General features: G+C 45.3%; 1 protein-coding gene across 1 annotated transcript in view; it reads left to right on the plus strand.

Moving 5' to 3' along the window:
• The first annotated feature begins 12,947 nt into the window (after positions 1–12,947).
• The window catches only part of LOC137431726 (uncharacterized), a 188,095-nt gene continuing 181,295 nt past the window's right edge, over positions 12,948–19,747 (plus strand). The window contains exons 1-2 of the mRNA XM_078782396.1: positions 12,948–13,007; positions 13,113–13,172. Coding sequence (XP_078638522.1) covers positions 12,952–13,007; positions 13,113–13,172 — 116 coding nt within the window. The 5' untranslated portion in view covers positions 12,948–12,951. The remainder of the gene's footprint in view (positions 13,008–13,112; positions 13,173–19,747) is intronic.

Below are 19,747 nucleotides of genomic sequence, written 5' to 3' on the forward strand. Positions count from 1 at the left end.
CCTCCGCTGGGCCTCGAGTGCCATGCGCTATCACAACACTACAGGCCTGTGATTGGGTGGAGGGCACTGATTGGGTGGCGCACCAAGGGACGTGACGTCACCAGCGAGGTTATTTAAGGGAGTGCCGAACGCTCTCTTGGCTCTTGTTCTCTTGCCTCTCTGGCGTCTGGCAGTGCAGCTTTTTGTCTCTTGTGGTTCATGCTCTTAGTTGCGCAGCAGTTGAGAAGAGTTCAGTTGTTAGTTGGCTGCCAGCACTCCCGGTGTGAGTGGAGCTCGAAGGAGTTCACGGCTTGAGAAGGTCCCGGTGCGATCCCGAGTTTGGAGAGTCCTTCCTGTCCCTGGTCGAGTGAAGTTCGCTTGTTTAGTGCAGCCCTGCGTTGGACCCTTGGAGCAAGGGAGCTCGTGGTCGTGGTGTGCCGTTGAACCGACGAGGCCTGGTGGTGCTCGGGGCTTTGGAACTTGGAGCGAGGCGTGCCGCGGGACGAAAGGAGCCGGGTGTTGGACGGCAGCCACCAAGACGACAAGGACGAGATAAGGCCGTATCCGCGAATACACTTTACATAAAACTAAAAGACGTGTTATTTTCGTATTCATCTCCCTCGTATCGTGTTTGGTATCTGTTGTGCGTGGGATCCCAATTTAGGCTTATTAGAGTTACTAGGGCATGCCCGTACTATATCTATATCTAAAATTATATCCCCCCCCTCTATTTACATGAAATGGTTTGGTCCAAAGCGAACGGCTTGCGAGTGGTGACAATCCCCCCCCCTCTATTTACATGCAATGGTTTGGTCCAAAGCGAACGGCTTCCGGAGTTTGGTAAAGAAATCGCCATCGCGTGCACAAACGCGCAGGAAAGCGAATGAATCGCAAATTCGTTTTTATTAGTTGTAAAACATAGTTTAACGCCAACATAGTTTGCAAACGACAGAGAGACAGAGACAGACAGAGATTACTGGAATTATAGATAGATCAATCAATTCAATAAAAAAAAAGAAAAGGAAAAACACGCAACAACGTGTCCCGTGATTGGCTACGGGAAGTGAGGTCTTTGGCTGATGGGTGATTGGCTGCCGGAGGAAGGTCGTATATCGCAGTTACGATGAATCGCAAATTCGTTTTTATTAGTTTTAAAACATCGTTTAACGCCAACATAGCGCCAACATAGTTTGCAAACGTGAAATAAATGAATACGCTCTCAAATGTGCCATCCGAGGCAGAGTGTGCCCGCCACGTTCGGCACACGCGATCGTTCGCTGCTCTCTGATTGGTTGAATCGTTTTTTGGACATAGCTCGGTAAGTAATTGTCCGATTAATATGAAACCTTGAAAAGGCACATCCTCGGGTCCCCAGCAATATACCTGGCAAGTTAAAAGTATATCGGACCCGTGGTTGTCGAGAAACAGCGGTCACAGACAAACGTACAGACAGACAGACAGAGATTACTGGAATTATAGATAGATTAGTACTAGGGCATGCCCGTACGTGGGTGCCCGTTCCTTGCCAAAAAAAAAAAAAAACGCTACCCGTACGCTCTACCCCGCCCGTACGCCCGTACGCCCGTAAACAAAAAAAACAACGCTCTTCGCTTCCGCGCCCTTCGCTCTGACTGAATTGGGAGAAATAATGCGCATAAGAAATCGAGAAATTATTATTTTCTCCGGAAGAAATCGAATTACGAACCGTAATGGCGCACGCGCTCGGCTCGGCTCGCTCTCACATCGGCCACGCCTACGCAATAACGCGTTCTGTGATTGGCTGCCGGAAGTGCAGTCTTCACTCTTCACTGTCCGGAAGGTCGCAAATCGCAGTTACGATGAATCGCAAATTAGTTTTTATTAGTTTTAAAACATAGTTTAACGCCAACATAGTTTGCAAACGTGAAATAAATGAATACGCTCTCAAATGTGCCGTCCGAGGCAGAGTCTGTTCGCCACGTTCGGCACACGTGATAGCTCGCTGCTCTCTGATTGGTTGAATCGTTTTTTGGACATAGCTCGGTAACTACTTGTCCGATTAATTTCAAACCTTGAAAAGGCACATCCTCGGGTCCCCAGCAATATACCTGGCAAGTTTCAAGTATATCGGACCCGTGGTTGTCGAGAAACAGCGGTCACAGACAAACATACAAACATACAAACATACAAACATACAAACATACACACAGAGATTACTGGAATTATAGATAGATTACCGGCGCGTGCTTTTTTTTTCACTGTTACTTTTTATTAATAAATCCTTATATTATTTTCTGTATATATCTGAACGCAGTTTCCTGGGTGTTGATTTTAATAGATAAGGCTGCGGAGCTTGCTGTGTCCGCCATTCCGCGCGTTTAACTTTGTGTTGATTTGGAATCCGCCATTGAGTTTTCGCCTCGGGAGTGTAAAGCTTCGCAATCGGCCATCCGCAACTGTGGTGTTGATCGCGGTTGCGTAACAAAGTGTGTCAGGAGTGTAGGATTCGAACCCGTCGGACAAATTTTTTTGTCCGCGGCGAGACATCGACACGGTCGGGCGTGCATTGAGCCCGACGTTTGAACGCAAGATTTTTATAGTCGAGGCGGAGAAATTTAATAATCAATTGGGCAAACGGAGCGCGATATCGCGTCTTCGTCAAATTTAAATTGTTTCAGGAATTATTAAAATAAATACGCGCGCGGGAAACAATCTTCCGGAAAGCGGATGTCGGAGATTGACGAGATGGAAGTACGCAGCGAGGCATCCGTCAGCGTTGGGAGTGAGCCGGAAATAGGGGAATGTGATGCAGAGGTTAGCCTTGGAACCTCCCTCGTCCCGAGCACCAACTTATGCCCCTCCCCTACCGGGGAGTCGGGAACAAGTGGGACGGCCCCTGGAGACGACCAGGCTTTAATGAAATTTTTTAAAGGAATTAATGGATGCTCAGGGTGAGCGAAACCTTGCAGAAATTCGGGGAATAAATGAAAAAATTGATGGGCTGGAAAATAAAATGGAGTCGCAGGGGAATGAATGGAGGGAAGGACTGAAGGACATGAGTGACCAAATTAATGGATTAAAAAGGGAATGTTTCCCACATTCTGGCCTGGTTGTTTATCGGGACCGTGTGGATGTCACAACACCCCAACCGGGGGATGAATTTGGAATTGTGCAGCACCAGGGTGGTGGTGCGGAGCAAGAGGGGGTAGAGTTTTTGGGGGTCCGTGCAATGGAGCCGGACCGGGTATTTATTGGGGATATTGATCAAAGCCTGGCGGGGCCAGGAATGATTTGTAATGATGATGATGATGAGGATGATTTGATCCAGCGGCTGGAGACCTGTGACAGTCCCATGGAGGTAGAGCTTGTTCAGGCCCAAAGGAGCCTGGGGGAAGAGGTGAGTTGGTCCAAGGAGGTGGTTGGAATGACTGAGGGGACGCTCACCGTACACTGCTATTTGGAAACAGAGGCTCCAAAATTGGACAACCAGTTGGGGGAGTGTGTTGGCTCCGGGCTGGATTTGGATCTTGGAGGATCGGGAGATAGAGCCTCTGGAGATTTGGTCCCTGTCGGGAATTTAGATCAACTGCAGGGAGGGGCAGAACAACCGGTGGTAGAGGTTGTTCCCTGCAGCTGCGGCTTGGCAGTGGGAATGAAAATTTGTAAAATAAAATTTAAAATAAAATCAAAATGGGAAATAGATTTGGAGCAGCCATGGTTGGGATTGGTCCCCGGGCTGCGGGATTTGGACATGGAGAGGTCATGGGTGATGGCTTCGGGCAAAAGTTTCCCCTTTCAAAATTTGGGTATGCCAGCCAGCTGGGGGGCTGTGATGGCGAGATTTGGACGTGGGGTCCAGCCTTGGGTGTCGAGGTACGACCTGGGTCCCACGGGGGGTCTGGCGGAGTGTGGCGTCCCTTGTCCGTCGGGGCGCCGTCCGAGCTGGTGGCTCGGGCCGGCAGGGTCACCGGACCCTGGTGGGGGTTAAGACCTCCAGGGGGGGTCCGAGGTGGTTTCTCAAGCCTGGGATGGCAAATATTGAGGACCACTAGGGGGAGGTGTTGTGGGTTGCGCTTTGGTGGTGGCACTGCGGACGGCCAACTTGGGCCTGATGTAGTGACCACCCGGGCATGCGACCTGACACCCTCTCCCTGAGACTTTGGGACAACCGGCATGTGATGACCTGCCATGCCGTGTTGGTCGATGGACGTGGGTCAAACCGAATGGACAGGGATGGAGATAGCCTGCCGGACAACCATTGGGGCATCTGTGGAATGTGATGGTGTGTGACCTTCCACAGATGCTCCGTTATGATTTATGGACTCTCGGGTTGGGAAGAGAGCCATGGGGATGTGAATCGGGAGATGTGTAACGAGCCGAGCATATGGGCCATGCTCGGCTGGCATGTGTATGGCAAAGCATCCTTCTCTGGTGAGGTTAGTGAAATGTGACAAATGGTTGGCATGGGTAATCTGTGGGTTAGATGGAAATTTAAGGGTGGATTTTGAAATGTCATGGTGGGCACTTTACAGTGACGCCATTATTGATCCAGGTGTGTAGACAAAAGTGTTGGAGGCTGTGATAAAATTAATAGGGTAGCTAGACAGCTTTCAACTGGTTGTGGGGGCAACTGTGCTGATATTTGGGACGCGGGATCATGGGGATGCAGTTGTGTGGTCTTTGGGTCAACGTGGTGCTATGCGTGTCCGAGGTGTGTGGACCATGTCTTCTGGGTGGGTCTCCTGGTGGAGCATGGCTGTTGACTGGACCTTGGTGTGGTCAAGTGTGGGTGAGCACTGGGGGGGGGGGGGGCTGCAGTTCTGTAGTCGGACTGGGGGATGATGGGGAGGTGCAGGGGACGTGGCTGTAGGGATGCCACGCACTGCGACCGTGCCCCCCAGGGCCGAGGTTGTGTGTGCGGTAGTGTGTGTTGTGGCAGCAAGTGCTCACCACATTGGCCAGCTGGGGCTGGTGCAGCTGTGTTCCTCGCAGGGGGGCCGAAGGATGGATGGTGGGTCGCACCCTTATGGACGCTCGTGGGCCATGTTGGGGTTTTGACTGCTCACCTTGTCCCGGTGACCCTTGCACGGTAGAGGTGCGGAGCTGTCGTGGCCACAGGTAGTTGTGTAGTGATGATCACCGTTGGATGCGGATTCACATACATGCCAGTGTAGTGGGGACAAAAGAGAAATTTGGAGAGATTTGGTAGGCCTGATGTGAAATTTTGGGATTGTGTGGTGGATGACGCTCTTGGACCTGACCAACCTGCAACTACCTGCAACTACCTGCACTTGAGGTGAGTGTTTTGAGGAGTTCTGTCCCAGGCTTCAGTACTTGCTTTGGAAATTGGGGACATGTAATTTGGAGTTGGGAGGCGGGTGAGAGTGATGACATGGCCGGTGAGCGGAGGGAATGGGAGCCACGCAGTGTCTTGTGGGTGTCGTATGTTTTTGTGTTGTGGTTGTATTTTGATGTGGTCGTGAGGTTGGAAAAATGTTAACGAGTGGTGATTATTGAGTTTTGAAATGCGTTTTGAAAATGGAAATGTGTAATGATTCAATGATTTGAACTGTGAATGGGATTTCACATGTAGCAGGCCATGGCAAACTTTGAAACACCTTTTGTACTACCATCATCTATGGAATTGTGCTGAGTTGTGTGGAGAATTGAATGGCAGCGGGGGAGGAAGTGTGTTTTGGGGTCTTGTGGGTGGGGAAGGTGTGTGTGTCCACAGGTACAGAGCAAGCTCTGAGGAGCGATGCCTGCGGGCCCCCCTCTGCGGCAATTACCCCTGGCAGCCGGTGGTAACTGGAAATTGGAGCTCGTCGGTGGAGGGTCTGGTTGGGCGCCGCGGGGTGAGGAAGTCCCCCGGTGACCCGTGTTGCTGCGCGGAAGCAGAAGGCAAAGGAGCCTGGTGTGTGTGGAGACCCTCACCGGCGAGGTAACGGCGGAAAGGGGCTTTTGGGCTGTCACGGGGCCAAGAGGTAAAGGTGGGGGTGGGGGGGGGCAATGAACTTGTAAGTCGGTTGACTTGTTTTTGGGATTGCGGGCACCACAGCCTGATGCGCCCCCACCATCTTTTTGTGCGGTACCTCCCCGCTGCCTAGTTGAGGAATGCACACACACGCGAATGACATCAATGCCATGGTCCTGCAGGGGGGTGTATTGAAATAAGTGGTTTGTTGACTTTTGAAATGCCTTGATGATTTTTGGAATGTAATGATGAGTTTTGGAATGAGGATGAGTGGTTAAGGGGTCTGTGTTGCATGAATGTGGGCGAAATCCACCGAGCCATGTCACTCACCTGCAACATCTGGACAGGGCCCGTGGAAATTTAGGGGGTGCATTGGGATGGCCCCACAGGTAAGGTTGTGTCTTGTGGCATCCACCGGGGGACGTGGTCTGTAGACCGGGGTATGTACAAAGGTTAGAGTAAGATGGTTAAGTTGTGGATAAGGTAGGAGTTTTGGTGTGTTGTTTGTTTCCTCCCTCCGCAGGAACAATGAAGAAAATGTACATACTTGCATGATGGTTAAGGGGTTTAGCATGGTAAGGAAGTGTAGGTAGGTAGTCCGACTCACTTCCCTTCCCACAGCCCTTCCTGATTTATTTCATAGGTTAATTGTGTGACAGTAAGTGTTAAGGCTGGAATGGTAGCGCCTGTGGTGAACCTTGCAGGAGCTATGGTTCCGGGGGGGGGGGGGGGGGGGGGGGGGGTGGGGCGCTGTGTTATGAATTTGGTAGAGCAACATCTAGAGCTAGGTAGATCTGTATCGGTAGGTATTCAACTGTCGTGACACGGACTCTACATGTAATAAGTTCTTGATGTTTAGGCGTTTGTCGGGGTAAGATGGATGATTGTGGATCTACCTGGAGATTCGAGTGTTAAGTAGTGAGGGATTAAAGGTAACGCCCTTGTGAGTCTCACCTAGTAGTCAAATCTTTGTCCGTTATGGCACTGCAGACCACATAAACATTAGTTAGGTCCCTAGCGCAACATTAAATAATTCCTTTCCCTGACAATGACCGGAACAAACGGACAGGAAACCAGGCCAGGACACTGCCGATGATGGCCGCAGCCAGCTACACCTCCGCTGGGCCTCGAGTGCCATGCACTATCACAACACTACAGGCCTGTGATTCGGTGGAGGGCACTGATTGGGTGGCGCACCAAGGGACGTGACGTCACCAGCGAGGTTATTTAAGGGAGCGCCGAACGCTCTCTTGGCTCTTGTTCTCTTGCCTCTGGCGTCTGGCAGTGCAGCTTTTTGTCTCTTGTGGTTCATGCTCTTAGTTGCGCAGCAGTTGAGAAGAGTTCAGTTGTTAGTTGGCTGCCAGCACTCCCGGTGTGAGTGGAGTTCGAAGGAGTTTACGGCTTGAGAAGGTCCCGGTGCTATCCCGAGTTTGGAGAGTCCTTCCTGTCCCTGGTCGAGTGGAGTTCGCTTGCTTCGTGCAGCCCTGCGTTGGACCCTTGGAGCAAGGGAGCTCGTGGTGTGCCGTTGAACCGACGAGGCCTGGTGGTGCTCGGGGCTTTGGAACTTGGAGCGAGGCGTGCCGCGGGACGAAAGGAGCCGGGTGTTGGACGGCAGCCACCAAGACGACAAGGACGAGATAAGGCCGTATCAGCGAATACACTTTTACATAAAAGATGTGTTATTTTCTTTAATTCATCTCCCTCGTATCGTGTTTGGTATCTGTTGTGTGTGGGATCCCAATTTAGGCTTATTATTAGAGTTATTACCGGCATGTGCTTTTTCACTGTCTTTACTTTTCATATAATAAATCCTTATATTATTTTCTGAATATATCTGAACGCAGTTTCCTGTTTCATTTTAATAGGTAAGGCGGCGGAGCTTTGCTGTGTCCCATCCCGCCATTCCGCGCGTTTAACTTTTGTTTGTGTTTGATTTGAAATCCGCTATTGAGTTTAAGCCTCGGGAGTTAAAGCCTCGCAATCGGCCAACCGCAACTGTGGTGTTAATCGCGGTTGCGTGACAATATTTATAAACGTTGACTCGACATTTTTATCAAGGAGGAAAAACATCTTGTGGAGGTGGGGTATTAATGGTATGAATATTGTTTTTTAATAACATTAATACTGTGCTATTATTGTTAGTTTTGTTATTTCGAAGCGGCCTTGGAAAAACGCCACGATAAAGCTAACTTAATATGTATATGCACCTCAACATGCAACCCCGTTGACTGCAATGGTGGGGAAAACCTGCTCGGGGGAGAAAACCCCTTGGGGAGGGGGGGGGGGGGGCAAATTAATGTGCTACAACCTTCATTGTGTAACCGAACACCTGGTCCATTTACCGAGCATCCTGGTCCTTCTACATCCTGTCAAGTTTGGTTGAGATTGGATAAGTAACGACAGGATGTATCGGGGTCAAAAATTTATCAGAGAGACAGACTGACACCAAATGGCCTATTTTAGTATGATGAGAAATACGGGGCTCTTCATGGGTATTGCCAATTGTCGTCCGCCCCTCATCCCCCTTTGCACATTTCTCCCTCGCCCCCGCACAACCCCACAACCCTCCCCCCTCTTGCTCGTTGCCACAACCCCCCCCCCTGCACGTTGCCACAATCCCCCCACTTGCATGTTGCCACAACCCCTCCTCCACCCCCCCCCCTCGCACGATATCACAACCCCATCTGTGTTGTTCCACCCAAAAGAACACCAATTCAGCTCATTTCAGAGTGGCTTTTATTGTGCAAGCAGCAAGCAGAACGCTGCTTCCCGGGTCCGCCAACCTGGAAGTGACGTGTACATCCGTATCTGCTTGTTGTATGTTGTCAATGGTGAGGTCTAGATGTTGCGTACATCACATCTTCCCCTTTTAGCTGGGTGATGACCAAAAGTCCATATGCAAATTTTGTATAAAATGTGAAAACAAATGTGAAAATGTCAATTGTGAAAACCATGAGCAATATTTTGGCAAAAGTGAATCAACACAAAACGGTGCTAAGTTTAGAACAACTAGAATAACACAACTTGAAGAGTCGGGGGCAAACTACCCCTATGCAACAAGATGACTTTGACTGTCACATCTATAGGTCCATACGATCAGGGCATTTCCTGATTCTGCTTGATCGGCATGGCAGGTGTGCAGGAGAGTTGGTTTCGCTGTTTCTGGATGAGCTGCGTCACAGGCATGTAGGATAGGCAACCTCACTGCCTGCAGGTGAAACGGCAGCATCAATTTCAGGCATGAGTGGATCAGAGATGCCTGTTATAGGCATGACATTTCCAGGTGCAGGCACAACAATGGATTGTTGCTGTTCAGGCTCTGGTATAACGACAGGCAGTATTGGAGGTTCGATGAAGCTGCAATGACGGTTGAAAACGTGGTCTTGGTGTCGACGGACAACCCGCCCATCATGCAAGCATATTGTATGCGACAGTGGCCCAGGTTTGTCTATGACATCGCCAGGCAACCAAACAGCGCCTGCACAAAAGTTGCGGGAGAATACTGGATCCCCGGTGTAAAGTGAGCGGCTCATTGCTGACTTGTCGTGATGCAACCTCTGGTTAAGTTGGCTCTTGTACACTCGAGAAGCTATATCTGGTTTTAGACGGTCCAGGTTGGTCCTTAGGTGTCGTTTCATCAGTAATTCTGATGGTTTACTCCTATTGTACCATGAGGTGTAGTACGATACTTGAGGAGCAGACGCGAGAGCCTGGTTTCAAGGTTTCCGTCATGCAGTTTGCGTAGTCCGGACTTGATGACTCTAACTGAACGTTCAGCCAGGCTAATGGAAGCTTGGTGTTGTGGACTGACAAATTTGTGTCTGATATCATTCCTGCTTGTGAATTTGGCGAATTCCGAGTTCAAGAAACATGTACCATTATCACTAACGATAATTCTGGGCAAGCTGTGTGTATCAAAACAACGTCTCAGTTTCTCTATTGTTTTAGCTGACGTAGTGCTATATGTTTTGTAAGTGTCAATCCACTTTTAGTGGGCATCAGTGATTAGTAGCATCTGATTGTTCACTGGTCCACCATAGTCTAGATGAACTCGATGCCACAGTTTGTTGTGCCATTCCCAGGGATGCAGCGGTGCCTTTGCTGGTGCATTCCTGGTGCTTTGGCAGGGATAGCAAAGTTGAACACACTGTTCAATATCGGTGTCTACAATTGGCCACCATACATAATTCCTAGCCAGTGACGTCATCTTAACTCTTCCGGGATTACACTCATGAAGTTTCTCCATTGCCCTGGAACGCAGATGTTGCAGAATCACGACGTGGCATCCCCATAATATGCAACCACTGTCCATGCTAAGTTCATTTTTACGTGCCATGTAAGAAACAGAGGCAGGGTCCCCATCAGGTAGCGATTGCCATCCAAGCTGTATGGCTTGGAGGACTCTCGAAAGGACTGGATCACATATTGTGTAGGTGCAAATATGGTTGGCATTTTCGGGACAGTCCTCCAGATGATTCATCAAGGCGATCACACTGCTAGGTAACGGTGGGTTTGCGACCAAATCATCGGGCAATGGTAGATGGCTCATGGCATCTGCGTTGGCAGTGGCATATCTGGGTTTATACTGAATGTGTTAGTCGTACACAGTGAGTAGCAACGACCATCGTATAATCCTGGGTGGTAGCGTGGCGGATGTTGCCTGGGTTGGACCAAACAGGCTAATCAGTGGTTTGTGATCAGTATAGACAACAAAGTGTTGTCCAAATAGGTATTGATGGAACTTTTTGACTCCAAAGATGATTCCGAAACCTTCCTTGTCCAACTGACTATAATTATTTTCTGCAGGAGATAATGTCCTTGAGGCAAATGCCACTGGTTTCTCTGAACCATCAGGCATAACATGAGACGGCACTGCCCCCACACCATACTGACTAGCATCACACGTCAGTACGATGTCCTTTTCAGGCTCATAGTGAACTAGTACGTTTGACGCTTGGAGCAGGTCCTTTGACTTCTGGAAAGCTGCTTGTTGTGTCGTAACCCAGTTCCATAAGACTCCTTTCTTCAGCAGGTGATAGAGAGGACCCAAAAATCGGATATGTTTGGGATGTAGCGGCTGTAGTATTGCAGCATGCCGAGGTAGGCCTTCAGTTCTGGCACGTCTCTTGGACCTGGTGCATCCATGATTGCTCTGACTTTATCCTTGGTTGGGTGTAAGCCTTGAGCGTCAATTCTGTGGCCCAGGTATGTTACTGATGTTGCCATGAATTCACACTTGTTGAGCCTTAAACAGAGGCCGGAGTCCAATGGCTTTTTAAAGACTCCCTCTCGGTTGTGTAGATGCTTTGCTTCAGTTGAACCGGTGACCAGGATATCATCCTGATAAACCGCAACGTGCTGTTCTGCAGCAAACAAACTGTCCCATACAACGCTGATATATCCCTGGGGCAGACTTCACCCCAAAACCCAACAACAACAACAGGCATTTTAAGGCCATTTTCCCTGCAAGAGTGGGGATTAGCCTTGCGGTCCCCATGACGATCTTCTCCATTTTGCCCTTTTTTCTGCATCTCCCCTTGTTAACCCCCTTGCCCGCATTTCTTCTTCGTCCATCTTTAGCCTCGTCTTTCTCGGTCTTCCCCTTCCTCTACTTCCTTCTACATTCATTTCCATCACTCTTCTCAACACATGACCAAACCATCTCAAGCTGTTTCTCTTCACAGCATCCATCACAGGCTCTATTCCCATCATGCCAAAACACCCCAAATCACCAAAACATAATTCCCAATTCCAAAATCCCCAAATCAAAATTCATCACCCCAAAACCCAGTCGGTGATATTTGTACAGGCCACGGTGCGTGTTGACTATCAGGTATTTCTTCAATTCTTCCTCGAGAAGAAGTTGAAGATATGCTGACTTGAGGTCGAATTTGCTGAAACTTTGGCCTCCATTCAACTTGGCATAAAAATCATCAATCCGTGGGATTGGATAGTTGTCTCGTGCTGAGCATCTGTTGACTGTCATTTTATGGTCACCGCAAAGACGAATAGACTGATCAGTGATCAGCTTTGACAACGGGGACAACAGGTGCAGCCAAATTTGACTATTGAACTGGCTCAATGATCCCAAGTTCCTGGAATTGATCGAGCTCTTTATCAACCTTTTCACGCAGAGCAAAAGTAACTTGTCGAGCCTTGCATTAAATTGGTTTAGCATCTTTCTCAATGTTTAGTTCAGCGGAGTAACCCCGCAAAGTACCGATCTCGTCGTTGAAGATGTCTGGATATCTGGGGCCAGGACTGCTTCAAGTGGTTTTGATGCATTGGTTGCACAAAATTAATGAATCTGCTTCCAGTTGAGTTCAATTACCTCCAACCAGTTCCTACAGAGTAATGATGGTCCTTCACCTGGGATGACGATCAGGGGTAGGTTGAACTTACGATTGCCGTAAGTCACGTTGACAAGTTCTACAGGGTTTGATCTGTTCACCGGTGTAGGTAGAGAGCAGATGGGATGTCCATTGCAATTTGGGTTGGTGAGTTTCACACCACAGGTTGTTGAAAGCAGCTCGGCTGATGAGCGAAATAGCGGCACATGTGTCAACCTCCATTTCCAAACGTCGATTGTTGATCCCGACGAGAGCCAGCAGAGGTTCTGCTCTGTTTTTATCGAAGAAATGAAATATGTGCTGTGCATCGTGCATCTCGGAGGTATCACCTGGAGCATACGTTGCCTCGTCAGCATACAACTCCGTACCAATGAGGTGTGTCTTTGTACCACCCGCTTTCTCTTTATGTTTGCGCGAGAGACAAGCTGGAGTGATATGGCCACTCTTGTGGCAGAAATGGCATGTGGAATTTTTGTAGCGACATTCATCTGGTGAACGCCTACCATCACACTGATGACACCTGTTGCTCCCATAACTCATTTGTGATGGACGTCCAGGTCTAGGATTAATTTTCCGTCGGTGTGATGAAGGTTGTTCGACACGATTGACTGTGGTGTTCGTCTGTGCCTGACCGTATGAAGAATTCTGTTCTTTTGCAGGGAACCAAAGATGAACAAGTCTTTTCCATCTAAGGCGAAGAAAATTAGTTGTTGGAAGCGTCTGAGGTAAATAATTTTATTTTCATCCTCTTGACTTTTTGAACTTATTTTTGAATATATCTACCACAACAAATGTACAATAAACTGACTTTTCAATCTTTTTCAACTTAGGCAAAAGTTTACCACACATGATAAGAAGAACAAGTGTTGTGGTGACAATGCACATGACGTGTAAGTAAGAAAATATTCCTTTGGGTACATGGGTTCGAATCCAGGTTTCAGGAAATATTGGTTTGAGAATGGGTGCTTGAAAATGGCATCAGTTCAAGTGCAGGTGTCAGTAAATTCGAGTTTGGAAATGAGGTTCGAATATGGAGAGGAAAAATGAAGGTTTGAGAATGAGGATTGAAGGTAAATGAAGGTTTGGGAAAGAGGATTGAAGGAAAAGGAATGATTGGGAATGCGGAAGAGAACAATGGGGAAGGTTCAAACCACAATCATAACGTGTCTCCCTTTCCCCTGGTACGAGGGTGGGTTACCTAACAAAGCAATCAAATATCTGTACTCCAGCGTTATGTTATGTGTTGGATATGACTCTGCGGGTCTTTTCCAAATCTGAAACGTGATAAGAAGAAGAACAAGAAACTGTTACGGATTCGGCACATTATTATTACTGCTGTTATTATTATTGTGGGTTCTAAGTATTATGAGTATTGTTGTGAAGGGAAAGGGTTATTATAGTTAAAAGGTTTCACAGCGGATGATAAAATAATACCGGAAATGGCATGGTGGGCCGGAAGAAGTCGAGGGAGAAAAGGAGGACGGGAGAAAAAAGGAAAAGGAGGTGTTCTGACGAGGCTCCGCACCTGGCTTGGGCGAGCTTGCAGGGCGAGAGAACTTTGAGTCCGGGAAGGGAATCTTGAGCGATTGGTGATTGCTGGAATTGTGGAAAAGCCTGCGAAGCCAGGTAAAAGGTGTGACTCCGGAGAATCTTGGCCGAGCAGCGACGGCTCGGACGAGCCAGCCGCCATTACCGGGACCTCGCGCGTCGTTCGCGGAACCTTGGGTTGGCCGCAACCGCGGGTCCTGCGATTCGTTGACGGAACGGGGAAGGTGCACATCCGGATCGCTTATTTGGGATTCCCTGTCCACGGTCAGATTGCGGTTGGATTAGACCACGTGACGGTCCCTGCCTTACCTACACCGCCGTACTCGCCTCTTTGCGTCTCCGCCTCATCTCCGTTGAGTTATAGAGACATTGAAAGGTTGGGCTCCATTCACTCGGAGCGCGGATCAATGCCGAGCTGCTGCTGAGCTGGGACTGGGATCTGTGAGCTTCTGTTACGTAATAAGGTGGTACCATCTTGAGGTTAATTGTATGACTGATTGCTTTCCTTGCTGTATGTTTCTCCTGTGTGCTTTTAATACAATCGGTTCATTTACAATCTTTGGGTGTGGTTCCACTATTGATTTGTTTTTGACACCGGATAACATTTTTTCTGCCGGGGCTCCTCGCGGGGTTCGGAGGTTTACCGAGACCAGGAGATCGGTGAGGACCCCGTAACAAAACCTTGTGGCTTTCTTGTACATAACATGTGAGTAAGAGAAAATATCCCTTTGGAATGTTATGACATCAAATGTACTACCGATATAAATCGTATTTCCAAAAGGAAATGAAGACCATATTTTGTAGTGGATGGAGGTTATGTTTTCACTCCTGTCTGTCTATGAACAAGATATCTCAAAAAGTTGTGGATTGATGTGGACGAAATTTTGTGGAGAGCTTGTGTATGTGAGAATGACAATTATAAATTTTTGGTGAAGATCCGGATTCGGATCCGGCAAGGTGAATTTTGAAAGTGAATCTTCACCATTGAGAGATATGGCCAAAAGCGATACATAGCAAGATATCTTAAGTTATGGACGATTTCTGTCATGGACGAGTTATGACAAAACTAGGTGCATCAATTGGTTCGGTGACAAGAACAAGCCGATTAAATTTTGGTTCAGGTCTGGATCCAGATACAACCTACCGGTTGGATACAAAACGAAAACCGTTCACCTGGCGGTGGTATGCACCCTACTGAGTGCCGTTAGTAGAGGATATATGTTGATCCTAGGCCACTTTGAAATCCCATTGACTTGCATGTTAATTTTCCTCTCACCCTCATTTCCCCAAAACATCCAAATCTCTTCCCTAATTTCCCCATTCACTTACATGTTAATTTTTCCCTAAAGACCCAAAATTCTTCATACCCCAAAAAGCTAAATCTCTTCCTCCCATTGACTTACATGTTAAATGTTGATCCTAGGTGGCCTAGGATCAACATCGACTTCGCTCGGGTGGTGTTAATTTTCCTTTTAATTAATCTTCTTTTCATATTCTAATTTTGATAGATTCTGAGCCTATTAAGTGATCATGACCACTATTTCCTCCTACCCTAATCATTACGATCCTTCCAACCTTGTAGACCTATAATCCTTCTGTATGAACCTATGATCCTTTAAACCTATAATCCTTCTGTATGAACCTATGATCCTTTAAACCTATAATCCTTCTGTATGAACCTATAAATCCTTCTGTATGAACTTATAATCCTTTTATATAAATCTATAATCCTTCTACCCCTAATATTTGCGAGCCTTGGACCCCACTCAAAAGAGAATAGAAGTATATTAGTAAGTGTATGGAAGACACTAGTATTGAGTTTTCGAACTGTGAATAGTAAATTTTTGATTCTAAAGCAGCAGCATGTCGGTACCTTCGATTAGGCGTCTCAAACAATGATCCTTTGAATTAAAAAGAAGATAAACAATACAACTATAAATGAAATCATCATTATCCTTATAAACCTATGGCACCTCTATTTCTCCCTAATATTTATGATCCTTCTACCCCTATTCAGGTTTCAGTGAGGATATTGAAGATGATGTGATGTACGAAGGTTTCAGTGAGGGATATTGAAGATCATGTGATGTAGGAAGGTTTCAGTGAGGATTTTTGAATTGGGACACAGGTATTAAGTTTTCGAACTGAGACTAATAAATTGGAAGAACCAACTTAAAAGTGAATAGTAAATTGAAAGAACCAACTTAAGAGGCACTAGTATTTAATAGGAAGAATTGTAAACTTTTCGAACTGATGGAGACCATCGAACCTACTTGCAATTGAATTTTTGAATACAGGTCAAGAGACTAGATCACTTTTCGGGTCCTGATCAAGCGGCCAGTAAATAAGAATAATAGTAAATTTTCGTGTTCAGATCAAGAGACACTGGTTTAAGTGTGTGGAAAGTAAGTGTGTGGAAAATTTTTGGACCTAGATTAAGAGAGATGGAAATGGAGATGGGGAAAAGAGATGTTGTAATGTATAAAAGAGAGATGTAGGCCATCAGCCAGACCCCCAAAATAGGGTCCATTGGTACCAAAATGAGGGAGTAAGCCTAATATTGATTTTTGGATAGGTCTTTACCCCTAGAATATGAAAATATGTGATAGCAAATTCAACCATGTAGCTAAATGGGTGTTATCACCTCATTTTCAAAATGGCCGCCAAAATGCATGTTTTTCTATTAAAAACACCATGTTTCATATTCTTGTAGGAATTTGTAACAAATAGCATTGCGTTTTGAGATGTTTAAGACTTTACAACTCTCTTAAAGTATGAAATACATCATCTGAACTTTAATCCAAGAAGATAGAATCCAATATGGCGCCCAATTTCACAAAATGGCTGCCATCATAGCAACAACTTTATGCACAAAATATGCACGAAAATAACTGGCATTCAGTAGATTTGCAAGTATACACATGGAAAAAAGTATCGCACCACCACGTATTTTCGACATCGTGGAAATGTATCAATGAATTTTTGCACCTTTTCGTTGCGGTGTAGGGTAATCTTGTGCAACATTTTGTCCAGATGTTGGAACGCAATGAAGAGAACAAAATTGGGTGACACATTCCTGTTTAATGTGATTGTAACAAGGCCATTCGCAAAAGGGCGTTTTTGGACCAACATCATGCTTGACAAAAGTTTCAGTGTAAACCAATCGTCCTCAATAGTAATCCTCATCGTCCTCATCCTCATCTTCATCTGTATCTGGTTGGTTGATATCATCATCTGAAGGTCGATTATTGCAGTCCTTCAGCTTACACATATCGGTGCACATGAGTCCATTTACCAAGCATACGCAGCGTGGTAGCTCACACTTTCGCGTACACTTGCAAGCGAGAAGATCCAACATAGCGTCAGGTGCGGGCTGACCATCCATCCAGTCAACTCTAAGTTCCTTTCCCTTCAACCTTTACAGTCTTCCATCCCTTTCCGACAGGACTTGGGACTTTGGGATCCTTCTCCAAGCATCTTCTCTTCATCAAGCAAGGGTATAGGGTGAATAGTGAAAAAAACACTACATTGACCATTGATATTTTGAGAAATTTGGCGGCCATTTTGAAAATGGGTGATAAAACACATTTAGCTACATCGTTGAATTTGCTATCACATATTTTCTTATTCTAGAGGTAAAAACCTTGTCAAAAATCATTATTAGCCTTACTCCCTCAATTTGGTACCGGTTGACCCCCCTAGCTGATAGCCTAATGGAAATGGGAATCTATGATCCTTCTAGCCTTTTAAATCTATGATTCTGTATGAAAATACGGTCTTTCTATATGAAAATATGTGTTGTATGAAACTATGATTCTGCATGAAAATATGATTCTTCTATATGAAAATATGATCCTTCTGACCTTATAGACCTTTTAACCTTTTAGTAGGCCACTCACCTTCTGTGATCCTACATCTAATATACTTTAACATTGCTTGTCTCCACCATTTTTAAATTAAAGCCCCCTTTAGTTTGGTTGTTAAGGAAAAGGGCGGTGGTAGCCCCTTAAAATCCCTAACCCCCCTTTTTAACTTATCTCTTATACTTATACTTATACTTATATATATGTAATGGCACAATACTCACTAACTTTTGTGTCTGCAGTTTATTCATTCTTCTGGCTTGCAAAGTAGTCATACCATGAAAGTATCCTTGTTATATGATATGTGTATATGTATAAAGATATTTAAAAAAAACTAAAAAAAAAACTTTGATGTGTGTATTGTGTGTTTTATTCACTATTTTTATTGCGAAAATTAGCCAAAATGGGACATCAAGTGACAAGTATTTTTGAAAATGAAAAATAACATATTTACAGGATATTGTCTTTGTTTACATTTTGACCCTAGTTTGGTTGTGGATGAAAGAAATATATCCACAAACAATCACTTCCGGAAAGGTGGTTACCTAATCAATACATCGATCAGACTGTTACCGGGAACGTACGTTACCTCCGTGTCCACTGAACTTTCACAGTTTGGTTAATCAATTATAACAATTCCTAACTATCTGTAGAATACTGACTACATGATGAACACTTCTTGCATTGAATACTTTTCCTTAGTATTCACACAAGTTCTGAAACCATGTTTCCACACAAGAAACCACACAAGAAAGAACATAAATCAACGGTAATCAATATGCCTAAAGAAGGCTCAAAGATCTCATTCAAAGATGAAAATAAAACGATGAAACATCCATTTGTAATATATGCTGATTTTGAAAGTATTCTCGAAAAAATTGATACTACTTCTCCAGATCCAAAAGAACCATACACAAACAAATATCAAAAACATATTCCTTGTGGTTTCTGTTATTATATAAAATCATCTGTTGGTGATCAATATAACAAGTTAGAGGAGTATAGAGGTTCAAATGCTTCAGAAGAGTTTGTCCGACGATTAGAAAAAGACTGTGTTCGGTTATCCAAGATAATGAGAGAAACCAATAAACCAATGAACCCTCTAACAAAAGAAGAAGAAGCTGAATTTGAGCATCCGAATAGCATCTGCCATATTTGTGGGAAGAAAATTGATGAAGGTTTAATGGTTAGAGATCATTGCCATCTTACTGGTAAATATAGAGGTCCGGCTCATCAAAGTTGTAATATTAATTATAAACTCCCCTCTTTCATTCCCATCTTTCTTCATAACAACGCTAATTATGATAAACATCTATTTATTAATGAACTCTCAAAGACGCCCGGACACATTTCAGCAATTCCTAACACAGATCAGAAATACATTTCATTCTCGAAATCAATTCATACATCTCCTATTACGCAGATCAGATTTCTTGACACATTTAAATTCATGGCAAGTCCATTGGCTAACTTAGTTCAAAATCTAAAAGAGTTTCCATGTTTAAAAGACCACTTTAAAGATATAGATTTACTAGCACAAAAGGGAATTTATCCCTATGACTACATGGACTCATTTAAGAGATTTAATGAAACACAACTTCCTTCAAAAGAAAATTTCTATAACATTCTAAATAATTCAAATATTTCAGATGATGATTATAAACATGCTCAAAATGTTTGGGAAAAATATAACATAAAGAATCTTGGTGAGTATCATGATCTCGATCTGAAAACTGATGTCCTTCTTCTAGCTGACGTGTTTGAGGCTTTCAGAATAAACTGTCATTCTGGATATGGATTGGATCCTGCTCACTATTACACTGCTCCTGGATTGGCTTGGAGTGCCATGTTAAAGATGACTAAACAAGAGTTGGATTTGATAACTGATGTTGACATGTTGTTGATGATTGAAAAGGCAAAGAGAGGAGGAATTTCACAAGTATGTAGTAAAAGGTATACGAAAGCAAAGAACAAATATCTTCATGATTATAATCCTAAGAAAGAGAGTTCTTACTTGATGTACTATGATGCGAATAACTTATATGGGTGGGCAA

The sequence above is a fragment of the Myxine glutinosa genome, chromosome 7 (assembly GCF_964187855.1).
Source record: "Myxine glutinosa chromosome 7, kmMyxGlut1.1, whole genome shotgun sequence".
NCBI classification, from domain to species: Eukaryota; Metazoa; Chordata; class Myxini; order Myxiniformes; family Myxinidae; genus Myxine; species Myxine glutinosa.